Source organism: Petaurus breviceps, unplaced genomic scaffold (assembly GCF_028583685.1).
Source record: "Petaurus breviceps papuanus isolate PSGF00001 unplaced genomic scaffold, PetGlider_PUasm1.0 229, whole genome shotgun sequence".
In the NCBI taxonomy this organism is placed as follows: Eukaryota; Metazoa; Chordata; class Mammalia; order Diprotodontia; family Petauridae; genus Petaurus; species Petaurus breviceps.
Window position 1 is genome coordinate 29195481 of NW_027185903.1, and position 26531 is coordinate 29222011.

The following is a 26531-nucleotide window of genomic DNA, read 5'->3' on the forward strand; positions in this document are numbered from 1 at the left end:
AAGGAAAATGGAGTTTTTGCAAGGCAAAGTTTGACGGGGTAACCCAGGGGATTTTAGCCTTCCTGGCTAGGAGGTCAAGGAGGTCACTGAGGTCCTCATGCGTGGATTTGCAATTAAGTCATGGAGTGAGCCTTAACAACTCCTACCTCTGCTAAAGCCTCTTAGACAAACTTAGGGGAGGGGGAATCAGGAACAACCTGGGTGTCTCCTTGTCCTCCCTCCCTCTTAGATCCCAGTGAGAAGTGCTAAAGATAAGGAAGGAAACTAGAGAATGCTTTTCTGATTCTATTAATTGATTTCCTAGACTTGTAGACTAGTTTTCACTCCACACTTTCCCTTTCCAGGGAAAGAAGCCCAATCAGTGAATCTTAGTTCTCTTCTTATCAGAAAAAACAAAAAGTCAAAAAAAAAAAGTCAAAGCTAATTGAAACAAGTTTTGCTTACTCAGACATGCTGAGGATAGTGCAGGTTTACAGAAAAGTGGATACCTCATGCTAGTCCATTTATTTTTAGTACAACTTATAAAAAACTCACTTCTTTGACTTTGGCCCTGCTCCTTCCTAGACTCTAGGACAGTACAAGTACTAGTATTTGCCTGCTCATTCTCAAAATCGGATTAACTGCTTTTAAGTTTGGTTACCAGACACATTTGGGGAAAGTGGCCACTGATGAATCAGAATCTTTTTCCGCCATGCCTTTGTTGCTTCCCAGCTGGCCCTGCTAAGACCTTAAATCATCCTTATCCATAAAAGATACTCCAAAAATTAGGAGCCACGAAAAACAATCCTAGTCTAGTGCAGAGATGTCAAATCCATGGCATGGAGTACAGCCTGAACTAAATTAACTTGTAATTGGGAAATGTTTAAAACAATAAACAAAAATACAATGCAACATAGATAATGTTGGTTTGTGGTATTCTGAGTCAGAACTAGACCAGCAGGGATCCTTTACCTTTTGCATTTGACAGTTCTGGTCTGGCAGTCCTCTCCCTAACTACTCCAGATGTTGACTCCCAGTGGCAGGTAGGTGGTATAGTAGATGGAAGGCAGCTTAGAGGTATAGTGATGGAGAGCTAAGCCTGGAGTCAGAAAGATTTATCTTCCTGAGTTCAAATCTGGCCTCAGACACTTATTAGCTCTGTGACTTTGGGCAAGTCACTTACCCTGGTTTGCCTCAGTTTTCTCATCTGTAAAATGAGCTGGAGAAGGAAATGGCAAAATACTCCAATATCTTTGCCAATGAAACCCCCAAAAATGGAGTCACCAAGAGTCAGATATGACTGAAAAACTACTGAATAAGACCTGAGTTCAAATCCTGTATCAGACACTTATAGCTGAGTGACTCTGGGCAAGTCACTTGACCTCTCTATCAGTTTCAGTTTCTCTATAAAATGAGGAAAATTATATCACCTCTGCCTCTCAGGATTGTGAGTATCAAATGAGATAGCACATACAGGGCTCTGTAAACCTTAAAGAAATAAATGCAAGCTAGTTAGCTTCTACACTTGATGTTGGCTACTCTATTGAAAATTCTTATTAGAGGGTAGGAAATGCCTGCTCCTGGAGCTTTCAGATTAATGCTAAATCCCTCAGCTTTTACCCGACTGACAGTTTTCATTCGTTATTTCCCAATTCACAGTACTCTTTTAATGTCATCAGAATTGCCATTTTGTCCCTGCTGTCAGTTTTTTAAAGAAGCTACAAATACTTCTCAAGTAATGGTTCCTTTTGTTGCATATGAACCTTAGTTTTTCAGGCACAGGGTCCAGAGTTCCTTCTTCCTTCCTCTTCCTTTCTTTTGTGCATCTCTCTCCAAACTCCAAACATCAGCCAGTTTTATGCAAGACAAAAATATCAAACATGTGTCATAGATTTAAATTAGTTTCTTATATATGGAAAAAAAAGGAACATGTTTGGGGAAAGTTGTGGTCCAGACCTGTGATTTCATTAGTGTGAGGAACTGATCTTGTAGAAAGTACCCCCACCACTGATGCAGATACACATAAATACAGATCTATAATTTCATCTATATGTGTTTGTGTAAATGTATGTATATACACATATACATGGAAGAATGGTAAAGGATCTGTTATACACTTCACTAAGAAAGCATTTTGTGTAAGTTGGGTACTAAAACTATTCTTTTTTAATACTTAAAATTTATTTTTACTGAAAATAAATTTAAAAATAAAAATGTGAATAAGTTCAAGAAATATATATTAAAAGCTTATTTTGATTTTTGACCCTTATTAATCTTTATCCTTAATCCAGGAAATCAAAGTAATGAAGAAAAGAATGAGTGAATTATGTATAGACTTCAACAAAAATCTCAATGAAGATAATACCTTTCTTACATTTTCTAAGGAAGAACTTGGTAAATATTGACATTTCATAGATTAAATGACAATGTGGTATTATGGTATAGATTAAATGGTATAGATTCATATGGACAAGTTCTTTTTTTTCTTTTAAGCAATTGGGGTTAAGTAACTTGCTCAAGGTTACACGGCCAGTTATTGGACAAGTTCTTTACCTCACTATGCCTCAATTTTATTTTTCAATTGAAATTAAAGAGTTGAGAGAACCTTTAAGAAGTCATTCATTATAATCTTGAAAGACTTCAGAATTCTGATCATTGCAGTGATCAATCCTAGTTCCAGAAAACCAATGATAAAACATGGTCACTACCTCTTGACAGAAGTTATAGACTAAACTTGCATAATGAGATATACATTCAATATGAAAATTTGTTTTGCTTGACCATGCCCTTAAGGGCTGTTGACTATGGCTGTTGTTGTTGTTTTACTTTTTCAGTGGAGAGGGATTTAGGAAGAAAAAAAAATAAATGCTTGAAAATGGAAAAAATAAGATTTAATTACAGTTGTTATTATTTTTTGTAAAAGAAGTCATTCATCCTGTTCCCCTTTCTTTAGACTGGGCCATGTTCATACTCTCCCCAGTTGCAGACTAATGAGGATTTCTAAAGGAGAGTTGCCAGCCTCCCTGGGCGGTACTCTTTCTGGTATTTAACAAGCATCCTGTCTCTATTCTAAGAGGCAACTTAAGCATTTTTCCTCTTGTTCTGTTCTGTATCTTTTTTTGTTTGATTATCTAGCAGCCCAGGGAGCATGAGAGTGCTTAAGCATATTCATAGTTAGAATACCTTACCTTTAGGATATTGTGGGAATCATCCTTGTTCTTATTTTCATATTCACTTAATTTCCAAATACCTGGAGATTCTTACAGGCTTCCTGCCAATTCTGCAATAAACTCATCTTTGAGGGACGAAATTAACATATGAGAAAATTGTGTTTTGCAGGCGCTCTTCCTGATGATTTTCTTGACAGTTTAGAAAAAATAGAAGATAACAAATATAAAGTTACCTTAAAATATCCCCACTATTTTCCTGTCATGAAAAAATGTTGTATCCCAGAAACCAGAAGGAAGATGGAAATGGCTTTTAATACCAGATGCAAAGAGGTATGGTAAATGTTTGCATTTATCCTGTTCCCATTACAAATCATAAGGAAAGGGGCTTGCTTTCTTGGCCAGAATTACAATAAACTTTATAGACATATTTTCCAGTTTGGGCATTATTCATGTCCTTTTATTCTAATTAGCTGACTCATCTCTGGCTATTTTATTTCCTGATGCCACCTCCATTGAGGAATAGATATGAAGAAACTGAGAGAGCGAGTGGGGTGGGTGGGAAATAGAGGGATAGGGACAGAGGCAGAGAGAAGAAAACTGTGTTGGTGTTAGCATTCCGGGAACTTTTATTATTTATGTTGCCTCAGTCTACGTTTTCTTTGATGTGAATGGAACAAGCTATACCTTTAAAAGTTCAGACTCCTTAGTCTGTCTTAAAATCTACTGTGTAATCATTTGGATTTATTTTCCCCTGAATAGAACATCTGTCTTGCTTTCTTAATCAGCCTTATTAAACTAGTTTTCAGTAGTAATTGCCAAGTTGATCAAATGTACCATGGACTGACAATTTTTGTAATTCACATATCTGAAGAAATATTAAGGATATTTCCTTGATATCCTTATATCAAGGATACAAAAGGTTGTTTTTTTGAGTCTATATTTAGAAAATGCTTTCCATTTCAGAAGTCATTCTAATCTGTGTTTGAAAGGAGGTAGTGTCATTTTAGCTTTAAAAATTATATGCAGGCATTCTGAACATGAAGCTTTGTTTATAAGGTGGTTCCTTTAGAATATGCTGGGTTTTAATCATCTTGATAAGTAGCAATGAACAGTCATTTCATATTTCATGATAAATTTCAACCTTAAGTTCTGGGAAACAGTGGGCATATTTGTCAGTCAAATCAAATTCACTTCTATTTAAGCCCAAAGTACAGATAATGTTAACTGGAAATGTTAATATAATACACAGCATTGAAAGACTTGTTTCTACTCTCAAAATCTAGTTAATTCATCTTAATAACTGCTTATTTCTTTGTTTTGCTTATATAATATTATTATTCTTCCAAAAAAGAGTTTAAACCACTTTACCAAAAACTTTAATCTTGTTGTATCCAGCATTTTCTATGAAACACAGTGTAGCATACTGGATAGCAGGATGGCTTTGGGGTCAGAAAGACCCAGATTCAAATCTCATCTGTCACATACTGGATCTGTGATTGTAGACAAGTCACTTAACCTTTTTAGTGCCTCGGGCAACTCTGGAAGCCCAAAAGTCTTCATTAATAGAGTGAATTTCCTTACCAGGACTTACCTGCAATGATTATTAAATCATAGATTCTGGAAGGAAATCTAGCATTATAAAGCAGAAGTTATAGGAAGTAGGAGAGGGTATGGGATGAGACAGGAGAGGAGGGGGAAAGGAAGACCAAGTCCCAGTGAGAGTTAGGCCCAACTAAAATGCAGTCATTGTTGTTCACACTGCCTCCCTCCCCCAGTGCTACCACCAAAGTTCTTCCAAGTGTTTATCTTTCTCCCAGTTTCATCTCCAGGATTACTTCTGATTCATCTTCAAGATGAAGGGAAAGTCAGGCAACTATAAACAACCCCTTTCAGATTGATTCCTACCAATGTTCTCTGAAACGAACTCCCACTGGATCTTTGGGAGAAGGGAAAAAAACTCTGAGCAAAAATTATATCTAGCTCTATCCTAGTAACCCCTTTTAGGAACCAAAGTGGTATTTGAAAAGGAATTCTTAACCTTTTTTATGTCATGGTCCCCTTGGCATGTTGGTGAATTCTATGGACCCCTTCTCAGAATGTTTTAAAATGCAAAAAAAAATATACATAGGGTAACAGAAGAAACCAATTATACTGAAATACTCTGTAGACAAAAAGACTACAATAACATGTGATCTAGAGTCAGGTCTAATAATCAGTGATTTCAAAGCAGTGATGAACATATATGATATTTCAAGATATCTTCAACAACTATAATAGAATAAGAAAAATATCTGTGATTTCTATTGATGACAAAGTCACAGATACTGATTATACTACTGTTGTTTGTTGCCTACCTTCAGAATTGAAGAAAATGCTAAATTTTGATCAGAGATCAGTGGAAATAAAAATGTAATTTTTATCCCATCCAAATTCGCAATCTTTAGGTTAAGAACCCCTGTGTTACAGTGACTATAGTTTCAGCATAAACAACTTCTCCCCTAATCAACTAGCTAAGCTAGACATATATGAAAGAAATTAAATAACTAAGCAAGGAAATTAAATGACTAAGGCAACTTGAAGCATACCTTCTAAGTATTGTTGCAAAAACATGAACAAAATGTTGACAAATTGATATCACAGAAAGCGAGTACTATATATTCAGGGACACTAGAATATACAGTTGTTTGCACTGTATAATGATATCTGTAAAGAATGTAAACTCATCCTTCTTATCGATTTTCCCTTTTATATGCTGTCTGCTTATGTAGCATGGCTGCTTACTCACAGGTTGTGTTCCTTTGGGCCAAGTTGGTAGGAATATCACTAGTTAGATTAGGCTCTCTATAGTTCCATCGTTTTCCTTAAAGTTGCCATATGGCTTATAAATGGTATATGTGGCCAATGTCTTTTGAGCTTTTCTAAAAGAAAGGAGTTAGGGTACTCCCGAAATAGTTGGCAGTGTCAGTTACTAGGGCTTGGTGCCATCTCTTGTCAGCCAAGTGCAGATTTTGAGAACAGAAGAAGCATGGTATAGTGAATCAAGAGCTGAACTTAGAGTCAGGAGAATCTGGGTTCAAATCATACCTATAACACGTATTAGCTGCTTTGTAAACCTTAAAACTCCATTAAATATCAGCGATTGTTATTGTTGTTTTTAATCATATCATCTATATATTTCATTTGAATATCAACTATTAAAATCTTATAAGTGAGTACTTTCAGATGGGCCTTAGTTATGAGTGTAAACTTTTCATATTTTAACTCATAACTAAGGCTGATTTATCTAGGTTTTAGCTTAAAAATTAAAGGGGAAGGGGGTGGCTGGATTGTACAGTGAATAGAGCACCAGCCCTGGAGTCAGGAGGGCCTGAGTTCAAATCTGACCTCAGACACAACACAAAAACTAGCTGTGTGACCTTGGGCAAGTCACTTAACCCCAATTGCCCTCTAAAAAAAACCATTAAAGGGGAAGGCAGCTAGGTGGCCCATTGGTTAGAGTGCTGGACCCTGTGTCAGGAAGACTTGAATTCAAATCCAGCCTGATACTTACTTACTAGCTATCTGACCCAGGCAAGTCACTTAGTCCTTTTTGCTTCAATTTCCTTATCTATTAAAGGAGCTGGGGAAAGAAATGACAAACCAATATCTTTACCAAGAAAACCCAAATGAGGTCACAAAGGTTCATACACAACTGAATAACAAACAAGTTTAAAAATTTGGACCAAAAAGTGCTTAATTTTTTCCCAAGGTCATTGACATATTAGCCAAACTCAACCACTTACTTTCTCCCCGTATAGTTGATTTTTGCCTCTTAGGAAGCACTCACATTAATGTATTTCATCACTATCCCATAAAGCCTTTACTTTAGTATTTTCTCATTTTTTACTTTAAAAAAAATGACTGAACATCTCATCTGTTGGAATACACACAGTAGAAAGCACTTGTTTCCACAAATTCTGTAGGAAAACAAGTAGACAAATAGTGAGTTGGTTAAGTGGCCAAGTAACATGTTAGAGAAGGATTATTTTCAAATATTCATTAAATTTCTATTGAAATCTGCCATAGATCACCTTGTTGTGAAAATAAGTCTACTCAAAACTGGAATTAAGAATCTCAGGGCATCCACTCCGATCTTTATCTAAATTCCCATGTGTTTTATTCATCATACTGTTTGCTACACTAAGCCTCTCATGATCCTCCTCTCATTTACAAGATCACTCTTTTAGGTGGGTGGTCCATCCATTGTCCATCAGCCTTCATAATGAAGCACTATCTTAGGGTCATAAATTTAGAGATGGGAGGGATTTTCAATACCACTTATGGTCCAGCCCCTTCATTTTACACTGGAGAAGACACAAACCCAATGGTCTGATGTGACTTTTTCAGACACACACAGGTAATAAATGGCAGAGTCAAGATTTGAACTCAGATTCTCTGACTCCAAATCCATTACTCTATTTCTCCTTTATCATTTCACATTGATGCCTCCAATATTTCTATTACCCCTGACCATCACTGGTGTTCATCTTTTGTTATTTGTTCTCTCAGAAAGATTCTTTCCATTGCTTATCCATTCATGGGATAATTATAAACTTCAGCACTTCAGGTTTGTTACGGGAGAACTATTAACTGCCAGAAAATGAATACAAGTTGAATGAACATTATCAAAATTGTTTTTTCTGAGCTTGATGGATTGGAAAGAGCACTGAATTTGGACTGAGATCAGATTTTCTACTTCTTCCACAAATCATCATATGATTATGTAGCTAATCATATCATCTTTCTGTGCCTAAATTTTCTGAATCAAAAAAACCAGAAATGCTGTCATTTGACTTTACATTCTTTTTTTAAATTTTTTTTTGGAGGGGGGAATGCAGGGCAATTGGGATTAAGTAACTTGCCCAAGGTCCCATGGCTAGTAAGTGTGTCAAGTGTCTGAGGCCGGATTTGAACTCCTGACTCCAGGGTCGGTGCTCTATTCACTGTGCCATCTGGCTGCCATCCTGTCTTTACATTCTTTTAAATCTCAGTAAATAGTATAGAATTTATACATGCACTTTGAGATCTTTGGAAGATTCTATGTAAGTACAAATTATTGTTATGGCATCATTATCTTGCTAAAAAGGCAGACTGTTTATGACAGCAATCATTGTGCATGCCGACACTGAGATATTGTAAAATGGTCTCTGACATGATTTAATATTGGTTCCATAATGATAATGTTTAGCACTTTGAAAATGTAAACAGCTCTAAAAATACCTTGAAGACATCCATTTGGTAAACCTTAAATAGTCATATAAGTTAGGCTTTGTATTATTATTCACATTTTCCAATTTAAATGCAAAAAAGATGAAATTATCTGCCCATGGTCATAGCAATTTAATAATGGAGTCAAAATTAGAATGCAAAGTTTGACTTCATGTCATTTACCAGCTTATGACTTCAAATGGAAAGCAAGATTGTAATTTTAACAATAGAAAATTAAGCATTACTTAAATCAAACTATTCAGCTATCTAGCAAATCCAATTCTCAACCTCCAACTAAACCTCACTTTTTCAGGTGAAAGAGGAGAAGGATGCTAATCCAAACTATTAGAAAGCCTGGATTATGACAGTCTTTTAAAAAAATGGTCTAGTTTTATTGTGTTTATCTTCAATTTATTCAGAAAATGTTCATTGTGAACTTTTTGACTGCATACAAATTATTCTAAAGGTATTAACTTAGAAGAAAAAAATTAAATAAAAGAATGAAAAATAGTTGGAAATCATCACATACTTTCAAGCTTTGTTCATGGTTCCTATTTCATGCAGCCATATTATAAGTGCTTAAGTTGTATAAATTCCAAAACTAGCATCTGGGATGTGATTACCATTGATGATGTAGCTATTCTTATAAAACAGAGATAAACACGTGTAGGAAGGAAATACATTTTTCCCTCATAGGATCATAATTCATCTCTGAGAAAATTCCATATCTTCCCAACCCTACCCCTCCACCTTATAAATGTTATTTCAATTATAGCATTCTCAATGAACCATTTACTAAAAAGTCTTCTGTTTGTCACCTCTTACTACTGCACAACACAATAAAAATAATTCTTCCCTTTTCAAAATCTGTCTCCTGCTAATTACTTTTTGTTTGTTTGTTTTCAGGAAAACACCAAAATTCTGCAACAGCTACTTCCACTACGGGCCAAAGTAGCAAAACTACTTGGCTACAGCACACATGCTGATTTTGTCCTAGAACTTAACACTGCCAAGAGTACGAGCTGTGTTACTGACTTTTTAGGTGGGTTATAGTTTATAAACCATAGAATCTTGCTCTGTAATTCTTCATTCTTTGGCTCTTGCATCACAGGAGTCTTGCAGAAGAGCCAGAACTGAACAAGTTTATGCTCGCCATTTTATCGGTTATTCATTTTATCGGTTATTTTTAGGGTCACATTTATTTTTGTAGTAATGCTTAAGAAGACCTTTAAAATCCTAACTAGAAATGTTACTAAATCTCCTTGGATCATTGCTACCAAAGACTAGCAAGTACTGAAAATTTCTGGGAGATGCACAACAATACACTAGAAAATGGAGACAGAGTATTTACAAATAAGAGTTTTTAAACATGTTTCTAAACCACTGGTTTGTTGTTCAGTCTTTTTTAGTGATGTCTTACTCTTCATGACCCTGTTTGGGGTTTTCTTAGCCAAGCTATTGGAGTGTTTTGCCATCTCCTTCTTCATCTCATTTTACAGATGAAGAAACTGAGGAGAACATGTTTAAGTGACTTGCCCAGGGTCACACTGCCAGTAAGTGTCTGAGCCAGATTTGAACTCAGGAAGATGAGTCTTCTTGATTCCAGACCCAGCTCTATCCACTGTGCCAATGAGCTACCTAACCATTGGTATCAGTTATCAAGTAAATATGAAAAGTGCAAGAGAACATATCACAGCATTTCTAACATTAAAACAATTTATTTAATAACTATATTTACATCTGGTTTAAATAAGTTTCTTATACTCTGTCTTTTACATCCATAGCTCTGTCAGCTGGTGTCACTTAGTTGTGAACTTCATGTCACCTTCTCCTCATCACCCTTTTGACAGACTCCAGAGGAATATTTATATTCATTCCCATTCTTTTTCCTTTTAAACTGAGGGATGGATTTAACCCAACTACTTTATACAAATTCTGTTTGTTTACAACTAGCCTTTAGTGTAGAGTTATCCTTATTTTAAGATTATTAAAATTTTCCTTCTAGGCCACTTTGTTCTTTGTAAATTTTTATTGCTGTTTTCTTGCTTATATTACCATAGTATCCCATGTAAACCTTGCCCTCCCAGAGAGCCTTCTCATATGACAAAGTGTTTTTTTTTTAAAGAAGAAAAAAGTCACCACAACTGATCAATAAAGAAATCTAAAGTAGTCAGAAAAAGTTCAAAACTTGTGGAATATGTAACCTTTGTACTTCCCACCTCCACAATGGAGCAGGTTGTGGGTGTCTTCTCATATCTCTTTGTTTGAGTCCTACTTAATCTTTATAATTTTGTAACATTTATTTTTGAGTTTTTGGTGTGTTGTTTCTACCACTCTTAAACTGACATCTTTGTTATCCCTAGTCAAAATATACATGCTAGCTGCAAGGTACAGTAGGAAGAGGGCTAGATTTAAATACGGAATCTTCTACTTCCTTACTGTGTGATCTTGGGTAAGTAATTTAACCTCTTGGGGCCTTAATTTCCTCATCTGCAGAATTGAACTAGGATTATAGCCCCAAATCTATGATCCTGTGATTTCTTTTTTTTTTTTTAATTTAATTACCTTAAATTTAAGAGAAGACTTTTGAGAGTTCCTTGGACAGCAAGAACATCAAATCAATACTTAAAGAAATTAACTCTGACTCTTCATCAGAAGGACATACTGAAACTTAAATACTTTGACCACATGATGAGAAGAGAGGACTCATTAGAAAAGACCTTGATGTTGGGAAAGATTAAAGGCAAAAGGAAGAGGGGACAGCAGAGAATGGGTTGGATAGAATTATCATAGAAGCAATGACCATTAGCTTGGATAGACTTCAGGAGATAGTGGAAGAGAAAAGTTCCTAGTGTGCTATGTTCCCCCAAGTCATGAAGAGTCGAACACAACCAGATAACTGAACAACAATACCTTAAGGTTAGAGAAATTCTTTCTCTTAAAATTAGGCTGCAACCAAGAGTTGTCCTAACTCTTGCAGAAGTTGCTATACTTTCCTCAAGGCCCATCTCTGACTTTTACATTTCCCTTGCTTTCAATACCTTCAATTAAAATCCTCTTTTCAGCATTAGCTGTTCTTCTAGGAACTGAATTACTCTATCAGTATCTTCCATCTAAATCAACTAGTATTCTCACATTAAAAAGCAGAATGGAGTAGTTGATAGTGGCCTCAGAGTCAGGAAAACCTGGGCTCATGACCTGTCTCAGACACATATATGAGCTAGGTGACCACAGGCAACCCAGCACATGAGGCAACTCTTTAAGACCTTAAGTTCCAGGTGAATTGTCAGTTTACTTTGGTGAAGGGAATTTCTATCCCCACAAGTCCTCCCCTCTGCCACCTTTCTCCCTACTCATCCCCACTCAGGATAAATTTATATCCACTCTGACTGCTACTGACATGTTTCTCTCAAAGGCTCAGTTAGAACTGCTTTCTTTCTCTATACCCCTGCCCTACCTGCCCCCCTTGCCTATCCCCTAGCACCCTGTCTTAGAATTCCCCTTGTGTCGTCTAGGTGGTGCAGTGAATAGCATGGCCCTGGAGTCAGGAGGACCTGAGTTCAAATCTGACCTCAGACACTTAACACTTACTAGCTGTGTGACCTTGGGCAAATCACTTAACCCCAGTAGCCCCTCCAAAAAGCAAAAAAAAAAAATTCCCCTTGCTTCTCCCAACTTCCCTCAGGCTGCCCCTTTGAATCTCACAATATGGCAGTGCATTCTAACTTATACAACACTTACAGAGTCAAGCACATCTTTTCTTGATTCAGAAATACAGAACAACACATAAAACAGCTTAGTAATTTACCAAATACAATACAGATTCATAAAAGTAGGGATTTTGTCACAGTGTATTAACCATTTAAGTGACACTTGTGCAGGGAACAAACTTTTACAGAATATAATTGCTATGCCCCACCATTGGCCCCTCATAAAGATGACATAAGGCCCAACTCCACCTGCCTAATAGGTTGTATTTTTTTGTACACAAGATCAGCCACACAATTCAGATTATATTTATATATTTCCTCCCTCAAGTTTCATGAGATATATGAACCTTCTCTAAGAGAGCAACATGTCTGTGAATTTGGTTTCTCTACTCTCTGACATTAGAACGATGAAATTTCCTCTGAATCAATTCTAGCCAAACTGTCCATGTGAGAAAAAGGATATCACATACTTAGGGTTTTTTTTGGTACAAAATGTACCATGGGCAGAGAAACCACAGAAACTTTGTGGGAGAGGAAATTAGTGTTGCCCTTAAAAAACCCTACAGTGAATTCGTTCAGCAAATGTTTACTAATGTATTCTCTGTGCAGGAAGATGCTTTGTCCCCTTAGTAGATAAGTAGCCGAAGGATATAAACAATTTTCAAGAAAATTTGAAGATATAAACGACCACTTGAAAACATGCATCAGATTAGTAAGAGAAATGGAAGTTGAAACAAACAAAAAAAGAAGCCAGAAGTAGTTGATGTTGGAGGGGCTCTGGGAAAATAGGCGTTCAATACTGCTGGTAGGGCAGTGAACTTATCCAACTGTTAGGAATATCAGTTTGAAATCATGCAAGAAAAGTGACTGAACTGTCAATACCCTTTGGCCTAGCAGTTGAACATAATCCTCAAGGAATACAGACATAAAAAATGATCTAAAATATTACAAAATATTCATAGCATCACTTTTGCTGCAAAGGACCAAAAATAAAGTGAATGCTCATCAGTTTTGGAATGTGGTTGAACCAAACACCATGATATATCAGTGTAATGTATTATTGTCTGGTAAGAAATAATTAATAAAAAGGAATCCAGAGAAGCAGAGGAAGTTTTGTATGAATTGATGAAAAGTGAGATAAGCACAACCAAAGAAACACTAGACATAATGACTACAAACAATATAATTTTTTTTTAATCACTGAAAGGGAAGTTTAAAAAAAGTGATCATTACTGAAAACCAATGATAAAATATAACACCCTCCCACATCAAGTAGATAAGGAACTACAAAGGTAGAATGTTATTAAAATATATCATCAGATGTCAGTTTTTGGTTAATTCTTCTTTCTTGTTATGAGGTAAGGTTAAATCTGGAGGTAGAAAGAAGAGGAATTTTTTCCATAAATGACTATGATGTATCCCCACAAAATAGTTTTGTTTTTAAAGAAGACATTGTGTTTAAAAAAGCCAGAAATACGTATCCTACATTCTCTTGCATGGTGCCTGGCATATAATAAATGTTTAATAAATTCTTGTTAAATGAATGAATGAATTCTTCCACTGAGAAAAACCAGAATATTAACTGTCTTCATTGCCATTACAGATGACTTAAGCCAGAAACTAAAACCTTTGGGTGAAGAAGAGCGAGAGTTCATCCTGAATTTGAAGAAAAAAGAATGTGAGGAAAAGGGGTTTGAGTATGATGGCAAAATCAATGCATGGGATTTGCATTACTACATGACCCAGGCAGAAGAACTCAAGTACTCCATCAACCAAGAGAAACTCAAGGAATACTTCCCAATGGAAGTGGTCACTGAAGGCCTCCTAAACATTTACCAGGAAGTGTTGGGCCTTTCATTTGAGCAAGTGACTGATGCACATGTCTGGAATGAAAGTGTTACTCTCTATACAGTCAAAGATAAAGCTACTGGAGAAGTTTTAGGACAGTTTTACTTGGACCTATACCCAAGGTAATTCTATAAGTCACTCCTCATTCTTTTAGACTTCTATTGATAGCAATTCAGTCATATCCTTTGCCTTTGGTTATTTTTAAATTCACATTGTTGAGAGTCCACTTGTTTCCATTCTGAAATTAGTCTCTCAGATTGGTTCTTCGACATGAGTTGCTGCATACCACCAGGTGTTAAGTCTGATCTGTTCTTCTTAATCTCTTCCATTCTCTGAAAATGTCAGTGAAACCCAGAGTAGGTCAGTTTCAGTCCTCATTTTTGCTAGAGCAAAAGAAAACCCTCAGGTCACTCAGGTCCTCAGGTGATTGACTGGCAGAAATTGCTCATCTGCTTATACTAGGTGACTTTGCATAGTTGCTGGGTAGGAGGATGAGTGGCTCTTTGGCCCATTTAGTGGGATCCAGGTGACCATATCAGTATTGTTATGGTTCAACCAGTGTGGCCAATGTGAGCTATAGCTGTTCTATGCGATTCTATTGCTTAAAATAAAACCACTCCAAATGCTTATTTAAAATGAGAGGTATCTGAGAATAGTGGGCCATAGTGATGGCTTTCAGAATTCTTTCTCAGGTCCCTTTCCAAGCTCAGGAGTGACTATTCTTGCCTGCAAGTCTCCCTCACCCTCACACATATGTCTGCCAAGATACACTCAATATAACTCCTTAGCCTAGCATTTAAGGTCCTCCACAATCTGGCTCCAACCTACCTTTATTTCACACTACTCCCCTTCATACTCTCTACATTTCAGACAGACTGGTCTAACAGCTGTTCTCAGATCTCATCCTGTACTGTCCCACCTCCATGTGTCTTCACATAGGCCATTCCCTATGTATAGAAAGCATTCTTTTTTCATTTAAATGCTCCTCTTCCTTTAAGACCAAACTTCAGTACTATCTCCCTCCAAGAAATCTGCCCTGATATGCACCCTTTGCTGAAAGTGAGTTATCCCTTTTCAAGTATTCTTCAATTCTTTGAAGATCTCCATTGCCTTAGTGACAGACATCATAACTATCTGCAGACATGGCATATATATCCCTCTTGGTAGGCTTGGGCTCCTTGAGGCCAGGGGCTGGATTTTTTTTCCTCCTCATCTCCCTAGGAGCCGAGCCAGCATAGGACTTTACATACTTTATGCACCTTATCAATTTGTTGAATTAAATTGAATTGGATACTCAGAGAATAGACCCTTACTGCCACTTTTCTGAATTCTGACCTTAGCTTTAACTGTAATTATCTTTTGTGGGAATGGAGAAAGCTTGGCGATGAATATTAGGTTGGTGTTCTATATGACAAAGACTTTCAGCCACTTTGCCTGTTCTCTTCATAAGGATAACTTTTCAATCTAGAATCTAGATAAATGACTCCTGCTTAGTTTCTTTGGTTCAATTGTCTTGATAAGAACCACCCAGAATAGTTTCAATACAGTAGCAACTTCAGCAGGCAAGAGCCAGAAAGTGATGGGAGACACTAGGAAGGCAAGAGACAAAACAAAGACAAAAAGAAAAAAACATAAACCTGAGTGCTTTTAGTCACCTGAGGGAAAGGAAATTAAAGCCAGCCCTATGGCCTTCCTTAGGTGACCTGCAGCTTTGAAGTTACCATCCTTGATACTACTTCTCTCTAAGGAGAGATGAGTTTATCCTCTACTGGCTGCCTCTTCCCAGGCCAAGGGAGAGTATTCTGTTTCAGACAATACGGTCCCCTTTATACATTGACTATTTTTGATTGTACAAACTCTTCCCTTTTTGAACAGAGGAAGAATCTAATTGTTTGTGGTCTAATCTAGAATTGTATACGGGCATAAGAGAAGAAACGACCATTTCTATAAAATGAAAATTGCCTTTGACTTCAGATTGACTTTTACCTCTCTGGCTAATTACAAAAGCTGAATTGGTACTGTCCTCAGAAATGACAAGAAGGATATTATTAAAATAATTTGGGTGACCAAAAGTATTAGGACAGGGATAATTTTCATTCTGAGAGTTATATTTCTCAATAAAGTGAGTCTTGATAATATAACTTCAAGGTGGTATTTTTAACACTTTTATAGTCTGAATACAGATCAGAGCATACTATTTTCACTTTATTTTTTTCATGTTTTTTTTCCTTTTGGTCTGTTTCTTCTTTCACAACATGACTAATATGGAAATATGTTTTACATGATTGCACATATATAACCTATTTAAAATTCTTGCCTTTTTAGGGAAGGAGGGGAAGAGAGAGAGGGAGGGAGGAAATTTAGAACTCAAAAATTTTTTTTAATAAATGTTAAAATTTGTCTTTACATGTCATTGGAAAAATAAAATATTATTTTTAAAAAGTCACTTTCACAAAAATCCCAAACTACTTTGTTTTCTACAACATGAATGAAATATAGTAAGAACTTTCTGGTAATGCTTACAACAGACCACATCCTTAGTTTTTTACCTCCATCTTCCTTGGCATGCTATTGGCTGACTGTTGTTTATAAGAGTACTCAAATGGTTTATCATAGGAACTTAATATATGTCTTCTAAACTGTTTCTGTGTTTCTATGTCTCAACTCAGGGAAGGAAAGTATGGCCATGCAGCCTGCTTTGGCCTCCAGCCAGGCTGTCTCCTACCTGATGGTAGCCGAATGATGTCTGTGGCTGCCCTGGTAGTAAATTTCTCCCAGCCTGTTGCAGGCCGTCCCTCCCTGCTGAGGCATGATGAGGTGAGGACCTATTTCCATGAGTTTGGTCACGTCATGCATCAGATATGTGCACAGGTGAGTGGCTTTCTGAAATCATTCATTCCCCAAAACCCCATTGTTGCCACTGCTTTGTTCCAGATCTAGTGGAGGGTTTTTTTCTTCTTTTGACTGGTATCATGTTTTGTCACCTTAAATACCTTTTTTCTTCTAAGAACTAAACCTGTTCAAAGGTTTTGCCATTATTCTGCAGCAGTACAAAGGTATCTTTTGTTTCTTTTCTCTTAATTTTTTCCCTACTTAATAGTTTTTTCTCTCACTCTCACCTCCTTCCATATATCCCCATCAAGAAAGAAAAATAAAATTGTTTTTGTTTTGTTAAAAAAATGTAGAAGTGAACAAAACAAATCTCAACTTTGGACAAAGGTGCAAAAAAGTGTGTCTCATTCTGCATATTGAGTCCATCATGAACCCTTTAGAATCACAGTTGGTCATCGTATTGATCAGAGATCTTAGGACAGAGTTACATAACATTTCACTTGTGTGTCTTCTTATCAGAGGCATAAGCCATTGACAGATAAGCCTAAGAAAGCTCAGCTTGGGGCAACTAGGTGGTACAGTGAATAGAGGCCCTGGAGTCAGGAGGACCTAAGTTCAAATCCAGCCTCAGACACTTAACACTTGTTAGCCCTGTGACCTTGGGCAAGTCACTTAACCCCAGTTGTCCCTCCAAAAAAGCAAAATTAAAAAAAAAAGAAAGCTCAGCTTATGGAAAGAGTAAATTTCTATGGTTCAAGGCAGGTTGGGTGCCCTATACTGGCTTCTCTTTTCATTTCTATTCTTTCACGTAAGAAGTTGGTGTAATAACTGGCTGTGTAACCTTGAGCAAGTTACTTAACCCTGTATTGCTTAAAAAAAAAAAGAAGTTGGTGTAAACTGCATAGATTATCTGAGATTTGATCGGTTTCTTGTGCTTGTTAACCTTTTGTTTACCAACTTCAGTTTTATATCCTTTATTTCCTGGAGATGCTATCTTTTATTTTTAAAAAGAGGCAAAAGAGGTTTTACTTTTTTTTTTTTTACAAATGTAGAAATGTTTTATTATTTCTAAAACAAATGTTTTAGAAAGTTCAAAAAGCAGGCTGAAGGAGGACAGAGTTGGTAGCATCCCAGGCAGCAGAAACACAAGGCACATGAGAAAAATCCCACCCTGGTTTCCAAAAGGCATGGGCCTCATGAGGGCTCTTGTAGTTATAAGGGCTTCAAGAACTATGGCATTGGAGACTCTCTTGGGAGATCAGAAAAGAAGAAAAGAGAGTTGTTTTCTGAAGATGAGGGGAGTGCAAATCAAGAAAGGTAGAGGTGCAGATTTTCAGCAAAGAGAAAAGGAGTGGTTCAGTGTGTCTTTACAGGTCCCAGGGAACTACTCATAAAGAGCTTAGGTTCTGCAAACAGTAAACAGACTGCCCATTCAAGAAGGAAAGAACTAATAGCCTCTGCCTGTTGTATTTTGTAGTTTTATTCTACAAAATCATATGTATGCTGATTGGGAAGGTTAGAAATTCAAGATAGATTTTTTTTTCTTTCTTTTTTTTTTAAAGCAATCGGGGTTAAGTAACTTGCTCAAGGTTACACAGCCAGTTATTTCTGGGTGTGGTGCTAAGTATCTGAGCCCGTATTTGAACCCCAGGTCATCCCAACACTGGAGCCAGTGCTCTTACTTGCTGAGCCACCTGGCCACCCCTCAAGATAGATTTTTGCAGAGGTCCTATTAAGTCTCTGATTCTGCAGAAGTAGTGGGCTAACCTCAGGGGAAGCGAGCAGATTGGTTTCTGGCTTGGTTTTCTTGTGGTTTGGAGAATTCATACAAAGGTATTTTAGCACCTTGGTTTCCTTCACTGAAATAACAGCAGTTTTCAAGGAGTTTCAGTGGTTTCATATATATGTATATATAAAGAGAGAGACAGATGTGTATATATATATATGTATACCTATATACATACATATGCACATATATATGCATATATACATATATAATTAATAACTAATAATTATAGCTAACACTTGAAGGGGTTTTTGCATGTGTTATTTCATTTGATCCTCGCCACAAACCTGTGAGACAAGTGCTAATTATTTTGTAGATGAAAAAACTGAGGCTGAGAGTGGTTAAGCGATTTACCCAGAGTTGCACAGCTACTACGTGTCTGAGGCAGGATTTGAACTCAGGTCTTCCTGATTCCGTGTCTAGCACTCTTTGCACTGTCCCACCTAGCTGCCTTTTACTACTTTTTACTTTGACCACCTCATGAACCCCATAAAGCCTACTATCATCTTTCTATGCTTCTTTATTTTTCCTTGGTTTGTTAAATTAACTTTGTCCTTATGCCAGCTACTTCTTTTTTAGCTTTTCATTTTCTTATAAAAAATATTTATGTTCACAAGCATTTGTCATTCTTCCCTTCCACTGCCCCCCAACTGAACACCACCACCACACAAAAAAAGTAAAAATCAAAACTCCCATAACAACCATGTGTAGTCCAGCAAAATAAATTCCCATACTGACCATGTCTGAAAATATCTGTCTCATTCTGCATTTTCAGTCTATTTCCTTTCTTGCAGGAGAAATGTGGTATATTTCATCCTCATCCTCTGGATTCCTGGTTTATCACTGTTGTGATAGGAATCCTAAAGTCTCCACACAGTCAGATCTTCATGCACTTAATGTTCCATTCACCTTAGTGTCTCCCATGGGCCCTTGGGTCTGGGGGTTACTTGCAGGGCTGACTGACCTCACCCATTGGGCTTGGGTAGCAAGGGGAGAAGCTTCCCTGGGACATTCTGGTCTCCTCCTTTGCCAAGACTGAGGGAAATCCAATATGTAACCTGTGCTGGTCCCCTGACTTCCAGCTTAGTTCAGGAACCCTGCCTCTCTACCCACCTCCTAGAAGCAGACTTGAGTCAGATATTTCCCTTTTCATTGAAAGGCATTAATTTAGCTGGTGCTAGAGATGTTTCTTTGCACTGCAAGAGTTGTGAGCTAAGGTGATGACTGGATGGGAGGGAAATGATAGCCCTTTTGGAGAAGAGTTGTCAAGAGAGGAGAGTGTTGTTTTTTTTAAGGTGCTAGCTTATTTAATGTAAATAATATAAAGCCTTAATATCTTTTCCGTAACATGGAATAATATTTTACAGTGATGTTTTGAATGTATATGATATATTTATAACAAAGCAAAAAAAAAAAATCCTAAAGTCTTCCAAAGCTGTTTTTTCTCTATAATGTTGTTATCACTGTACAAATTGATTTACTTGTTCTGCTCACTCTTTTCTGTGTCAGTTCATAGGGATCTTCCCAGATTCCTTTGAAAATATTCCTTTCATCATTTCTTATGGCAAAATAGCATTCCATTCTATTCCTACCCCCCAATTTCTTTAGGGCACCCTCCTTAGATTCTAGATTTTTGCTACCACTGAAAGACCAGCAGCTTCAATATTGAAAATTATGTTCTTCACTGCATTTAAAGTCAGACTTTTGGATGGCTAGGTGGAGCAGTGAGTAAACTGCCGGTGCTGGAGTCAGGAGGACCCAAGTTCGGTTCCAGCCTCAGACATTTAACACCCACACAAAAAAACTAGTTGTGTAACCTTGGGCAAGTTACTTAACCCCAATTGCCCTCCACAAAGAAAAAAATAAATAAAGTCAGACTTTTTCATTATTTTGCAGAACTTTTTTTCTTCTTCCTTTTTTCTTTTTTATTATAAAGGATGGCCTTCTGGGAGAGGATAAGAGGAGGGATAATACAGAGTGGGAAAGGTGGGTGATAGACAGGAAGTCAATAGAAATTTTTTTTTAAAACTACATTTGTTTTATTTGTGATATTTCATATCTGATCAGTTTCTCCTTCATCAGCACAACTGAGCACGATGCATTTACCATGTTGGAATCTCCCCTTTACAGCAGAAGAACATATGCAGCAGTGTGAGCTTTGCCTGACCTCATTAATGCACACAAATGTGTCACACCCTGCAGAACAGGGCTTTCATACATGACCTTGACTGGTCAAACTTCTTGTAGGACTATCTCTGAAAAACTATTTATAATTTCTTATTTGCTTAGCACTTAATCCTTTCAAGTGCTCCCATGCTCCCTTGGGGCGTTAAAACATGTTTAAAGCGCAATATTTGGAGCCAGTGTTTAGTGGATTTGTTTTCTCCGGTTATTGATAGGATAGGATGGCATAACAATTTCAGAGTCCTTTTTTCTTCCCTAAACAACATAGTGGTGCTTTGGTATCATTTTCACATACAGGAATAGCCTGTCTTCTCTGTCTGGGAAAGACTGAGTGAATAAATAGCTTGCAACACACATTCAGCAGATTAGCTTGAGGATGGTGGTAAAGGGGATGAGTTCTCCACCACAGCTGTGTGTCCATTGTCAGCTGGTTGTGCTTGTCTTGGAGATGTTTAGATGTGTTGGCAGGACAGGCCAGTTTTCAGACATGTGGCAGCACTGGTTCAGTGTTTTGTCAGTGTCTCATAGCTAGATAATCAGCCCTTTGAAAAGTGTGAAAAACTATGTCAGCCATAAGCATTTACTAATCACCTAACACACGACAGGCCCTGTGATAAGCACTGAAGATACAGAGAAAGGTAAAAATACTGTTCCTGCCCTCCAGAAGCTCAAAATCTAATGGGGGAGACAACATGTAAACAATTCTTTATGAACAAACTATGGACAGGATAAATTGAAAATATTCAACAGAAGGCGGGCCCTAAAATTAAAGGGGATCTACAAAGGCTTCCTGTAAGAGAAAGGGATGTTAAAATGTTCTTTTCCTTATCCTTATTTGTGTGTTTAGTAGTTTTTCAGTCATATCCAACTTTTTGTGACCCCATTTGGGATATTCTTGGCAGAGATCCTGGAGTGGCTTGCCATATCCTTCTCCAGTTCATTTTTCAGATAAAGAAACTGAGGCAAATGGGGTTAAGTGACTTGCCCAGGGTCACACAGCTAGTAAGTATCTGAGGCTAGATTTGAACTCAGGTCTTCCTGATTCCAGGCTGGGGGCTCCTTCCACTGTGCTACCTGGCCGCCCCTATAGTTCTTTCTTTACCTTATGCTTATTTATGTCCCTACCACCTCCACCCCCACCCCACCCCCAGTTAGGTTGTAAGCTCCTTAAGGATATTGTTTTCTGCTTTTGCTTCCTCAATGCCTTCCTTGTTGGCACTTGACTGGTAAATGTGTCACATAATGTGTCCACTTCAGCGGCTGCCTTAGCTCACCTCTTGTCACCTAGCTCTTGCCTTTGTCACCTCTTGCCCGCAGTATTGCAGTAGCTTCGTATTTGACCTTCCTGCCACAAGGCTCTCCAGACTCCAATCCATACTTGACAGAGCTGCCAAAGTGACTTTACTTGAAGTGCAGGTCTAACCATGTCACCCTCCTCATCAATCAACACCCTCTTACCTCCAGGATCAAATATAAAATCCTTGTCCCACATTTAAAGCTCCTTACAGCCTGGCTCCTTCCTCCCTTTACAGTCTTTTTGCACATTTCTCCCTTCCTTGCCCTCTCTGGTACAGCCATAATGGCACTGGCCTGCTTGCCATTCCTCATACAAAATAGCACCATCTCCCATCTCCTTGCCTTTCTACTTTCTTTCCCCCCAGGCCTGGAATGCCCTCCCTACCCCCCTCCATCTCTTAAAATCCCTGGCTTGCTTCAAGATAAAGCTTAAACACTACCTCCTATATGAAGCCTTTCCCATTTCCCCCAAATTCTAGAGTTGTTCCTACCCCAAATACCTTGCATCCATTTTCTGTATATTCTGTACATATTTACAAAGTACTTGTTCTTTTACCCATTAAAATGTAAGCTGCTTTAGGGCAGGGACTGTTTCACTTGTCTTTTTGTCCCCAGTGCTCAGTACAATGCCTAGCATCTACTAGGCATTTTAAGATGCATACTGATTGGTTCATTTTATTGAATTGAATTATATAAAACTGAATTTTTTTAGGATAAATATATGGCATTTATAAAATTGCACCAAAGTAAACTGTGGGTAACATACAATTACTCTGGAATAGGGGTTCTTATCCTGGGGTCTGCGACTTTGTTTTTTAATATTTTGGTGACTATATTTCCTGCTCCAGCTACCATTTTTGAAGTCTTAGTTTGGGGGTAGCCACCACCACCATTCCACACACACACACACACACACACACACACACACACACACACACCCCCCCCCCCCCCCCCCCCCCCCCCCCCCCCCCTCTGTATCCTAGCCAGGCTTTAGCAGCTATATTGCCCTTTTTCTACTTATTTCCTACATTGGAAGTGCTTTGCTCTCAGGGCTGGGCCTGTACTTGGTGAATCCTCACACAATCTATGTCTCTAGTGGAGCCTCACCCTTCTCCAATAGAATCAATTTAATACAGAGAAGACTGACTACTAAAGAGAAATACCTTGATGTAGTGGGTAAAGGGCCACATATAAAGTTCAAAAGACTTGAGTTCAAATCCTGATGCAGAAACTCACTTGCTGTGTGATGGTTTCCACTTCACTTAACCTTTCTGAGCTTTGGTTTCCCCATCTGTTAAATGAGTATTTTAATACATGTAATACCTACCTCAAGGGGTTATTGGGAGGTTCAGATTGAGATAATATGTGAAAAGCATGTTTCAAACTTTAAAACTATAATTGTCTATTATAATTGTTAGTAGAATTTCTCTTTCTGAAGCAAGAACAGAAAAGACAGGATGAATATTAAAAATAAGAATATTTGTTTTGCATGACTTCATATGTATAATCAATATCTTATTTTTTGCCTTTTCAGTGGGTAGGGGAGGATCAAAGGAAGGGAGAGTGTTTGGAACTGAAAATAAAAATTAAAAATAAATTAAAATGAAGGGAAATGAACATATTAGGAAGAAAATTTGGTCAGGGTTTTTCCAGTCTGGATTGAGGCAGACAAGAGAGATTCAGAAAGGAACCCATCTCAACCACAGGCAACCTAGCCATTTGGCAGACTAAAAATATTCCCTTTTGCTCTTTGCTATCACTTGGATGTCAGGCTAATGAGCTGGGGTTAATACAGGCCCGTTTTTTTTTTTAAATACCTCATTATTTGAAATTGAGTAGTAATTTACTGATATCCATCTGTTAAGGAGGAGATAGAAATGAAAGGCACTTTGTCAATCAGGAAGCACTTGGTGACTCAGTGGCAGGGGAAGACCGAACTGGCCTCGGAATTTAAGTCTCCAGCATTCCAGTTTCCTTTGCCCCAGACCTCAGGCAATTAATGCATGTGTCATTTTATGCATCTGCAAAATAGGAATGATGCAACTAGCTGACCTACTTGAATTGCAGGGCTGTTGTGTAGATAACAGTAATGATTTTCCTTTATAGAACACTAAGGGTTCCAAAATACCTTTCTCACAACCATCCTGTGGGAAGGGCAGTTAATAAGTAACACAAAATTCTGCCTAAAAGTGTGATTCATATTCTTCTTACTATTCTTACTTCCAGTGATTGATAGGAATGCAGGTCACTTGGGAAAGGAGCCAGCAGTGTTTCAGCTTTCTCTTTGTGGGTTGCAGCTGTCCCTTTTCTGTGGCTGGATTTATTCCCTCCGGAGGACTTCTATATTCTTTGAATTTGACTATAGATCTTTCAGGTCAGGAGGTGGAGGAACTTGGCTTAGGAATCGATAGTGGAGCTAACCCAGAACAACCAAGGTCAAGTCTCTTGAGACAAGTCCTTTTTACAAATAAAGTACCATCATTGATTTCAGCAATCTCCTTCATCTCTCTTGGGGTTCTGGCTTATGAAAACAACCCTTCAGTGGGACTACTGAAAACAGGTTTCTTAATTAGGAGGACAAGCCAGGTGACTTTGTTGTTTAAGTAAAACCAAGTTGTAGTTGGGAATTTTCAGTGGTTCAGTTTATACAAAGTTTACTTTGGCACACTATGGATGTATGAGTCGCCAAGTTAATCTCTCTTTATGCTATCAAGTCATCTGTTGTGGGTTCCGCTGGAGCATGAGAGCTCTTAATGAGGTATATTTTAGCCATCCTATTGTCTGTTGAAAAGAATAATGGAGAAAAATCTGGATTTCAGGAAGCCTTTCTCCTCTCAAGGATTTTTAACCAGACTAGAGTTCATGCTTGCATCGTTTTCCAGGCATTTAATGTCAGAATATTTCCTGCAGCAATGGAACCTGATGACTTTTGGGGTTGCCATCTGCCTGAGTGGTGATTCAGTATATTACTCTATTTATTTTGTGGGACATTGAATCTATTTTTAAAATACTCTAGTATCTCTGGAATGCTTGTTAGCATTGTTGACTAATTCTCAGACCTAGTTTACTCCAACACCCTACAGGTTTTCACATTGAGAACTATATGAAGGATTTAAGAAGTATAGGAATGAGTCAGAGAGCTGGCAAACTGCACATGCCCCAGTACCAGAACAGTGAATAATTCAGAGGCCACCTTGCACATACAGAAAAAGCTGCTTCTCTCCCCTGCTCCAGATCTCCTAGTGTCAAGATGGCTCCATTGTGTAGAGGGGTTCCCAGACTCTGCTGTGACTAGCTCTTTCCCATCTGTGAATTTTGTTGTTGCTGTTGTTTTGTTGGGGTCACATACCAGTGGTGGCTAGCTATGAATTCTTGTGTGTTTGGGGCTTTAGTTGTTTGCTGGAAATGGAGCCTTTGAATTTTGCTGGGTCTGTGTAGCTTTTATTTGAAAAAAATATTCAAATTGAGTTGCCTTGAGGGCACACAGAGAATCAGCATGACAGACTTGTCGGGAAATTAGTGAGTTGATGGAGCTATTTTTAGGCTCCCCTCCCTGAGAATATTTCCTTTTGTTCTTTAGAAGACCTGGTTGATCTGTTCATTCACTGACTGTGCTCCCCCCACCCCTCCAGCCCCTTCCTTCCACCTACGGGATAGCTGTGAACAGAATAAGCCTTCTCTTCTCTACCAGAGTGACATAAATATTCCACTGCTTCTTTTCTTGCATCTTAGTTCTTTCTTGTTAGACATTCGTTTGTTCAACCTTCCTCTGAGGACTGAAACTCCCCCTTTTTGTTCTCCGAGGTTGATGGGTTTTTTCCCCCCTCACTAGCAAAGAATTTTAAGATGATTTGCATAGATATGATACACATGTCAGCTATCAAGACTGCATTTTTTTTCTGAACCATTAAATAGTGCCAGGTGATACTGTAATGTTAACCTTTATTCTATATGGTAGTGTTTATTTTAAAACTACAATCTTAAGAAGTTTGCTTGCTTCAGTCACAGATTAATCAATCATTTACTAAGTACTTACAGTATGCTAGACTCTGCTAGGCACTAGGGATACAGATACAAACAAACCTAAGACAATCTCCTCCCTCAACAAGCTTGCCTTCTGCTGTGTCAACACAACATGGTCACAGATCAGTCAATCAGCAAGTATTTATTAAGTACCTGCTGTGTACCAGGCACTGTGCATTGGGAATTTAATTATGATGACTGAAACAATCCCTACTGTCAAGGGGTTTACATTCAGATAAGTAAATACAAGGTATTTTTTAAAATTTATGTTATTTTTAAAAGATGATTGCACATGAAACTAAAAATCTATTATATACCACTTGCTGTACCTTTTAAATATATAATAAAGTTATGGTTTGTTTTTTTTTCTTCCCTCTCCCTCCTCCCTAGAGATGGCTACCATTAAATACAAATATGTAAATATATGTAAAGTCATTCTGTACATACTTCTATTTA

The 26531-nt window shown here is 37.7% G+C and overlaps 1 protein-coding gene across 2 annotated transcripts in view; it reads left to right on the forward strand.

Moving 5' to 3' along the window:
- Positions 1 to 26531, forward strand: part of NLN (neurolysin) — a 147364-nt gene that overhangs the window by 71179 nt on the left and 49654 nt on the right. For both annotated transcript variants that reach the window (XM_069096413.1, XM_069096414.1), the window contains exons 5-9: positions 2271 to 2373; positions 3319 to 3479; positions 9303 to 9438; positions 13710 to 14076; positions 16624 to 16825. In XM_069096413.1, the coding sequence (XP_068952514.1) occupies positions 2271 to 2373; positions 3319 to 3479; positions 9303 to 9438; positions 13710 to 14076; positions 16624 to 16825 (969 nt within the window). The remainder of the gene's footprint in view (positions 1 to 2270; positions 2374 to 3318; positions 3480 to 9302; positions 9439 to 13709; positions 14077 to 16623; positions 16826 to 26531) is intronic.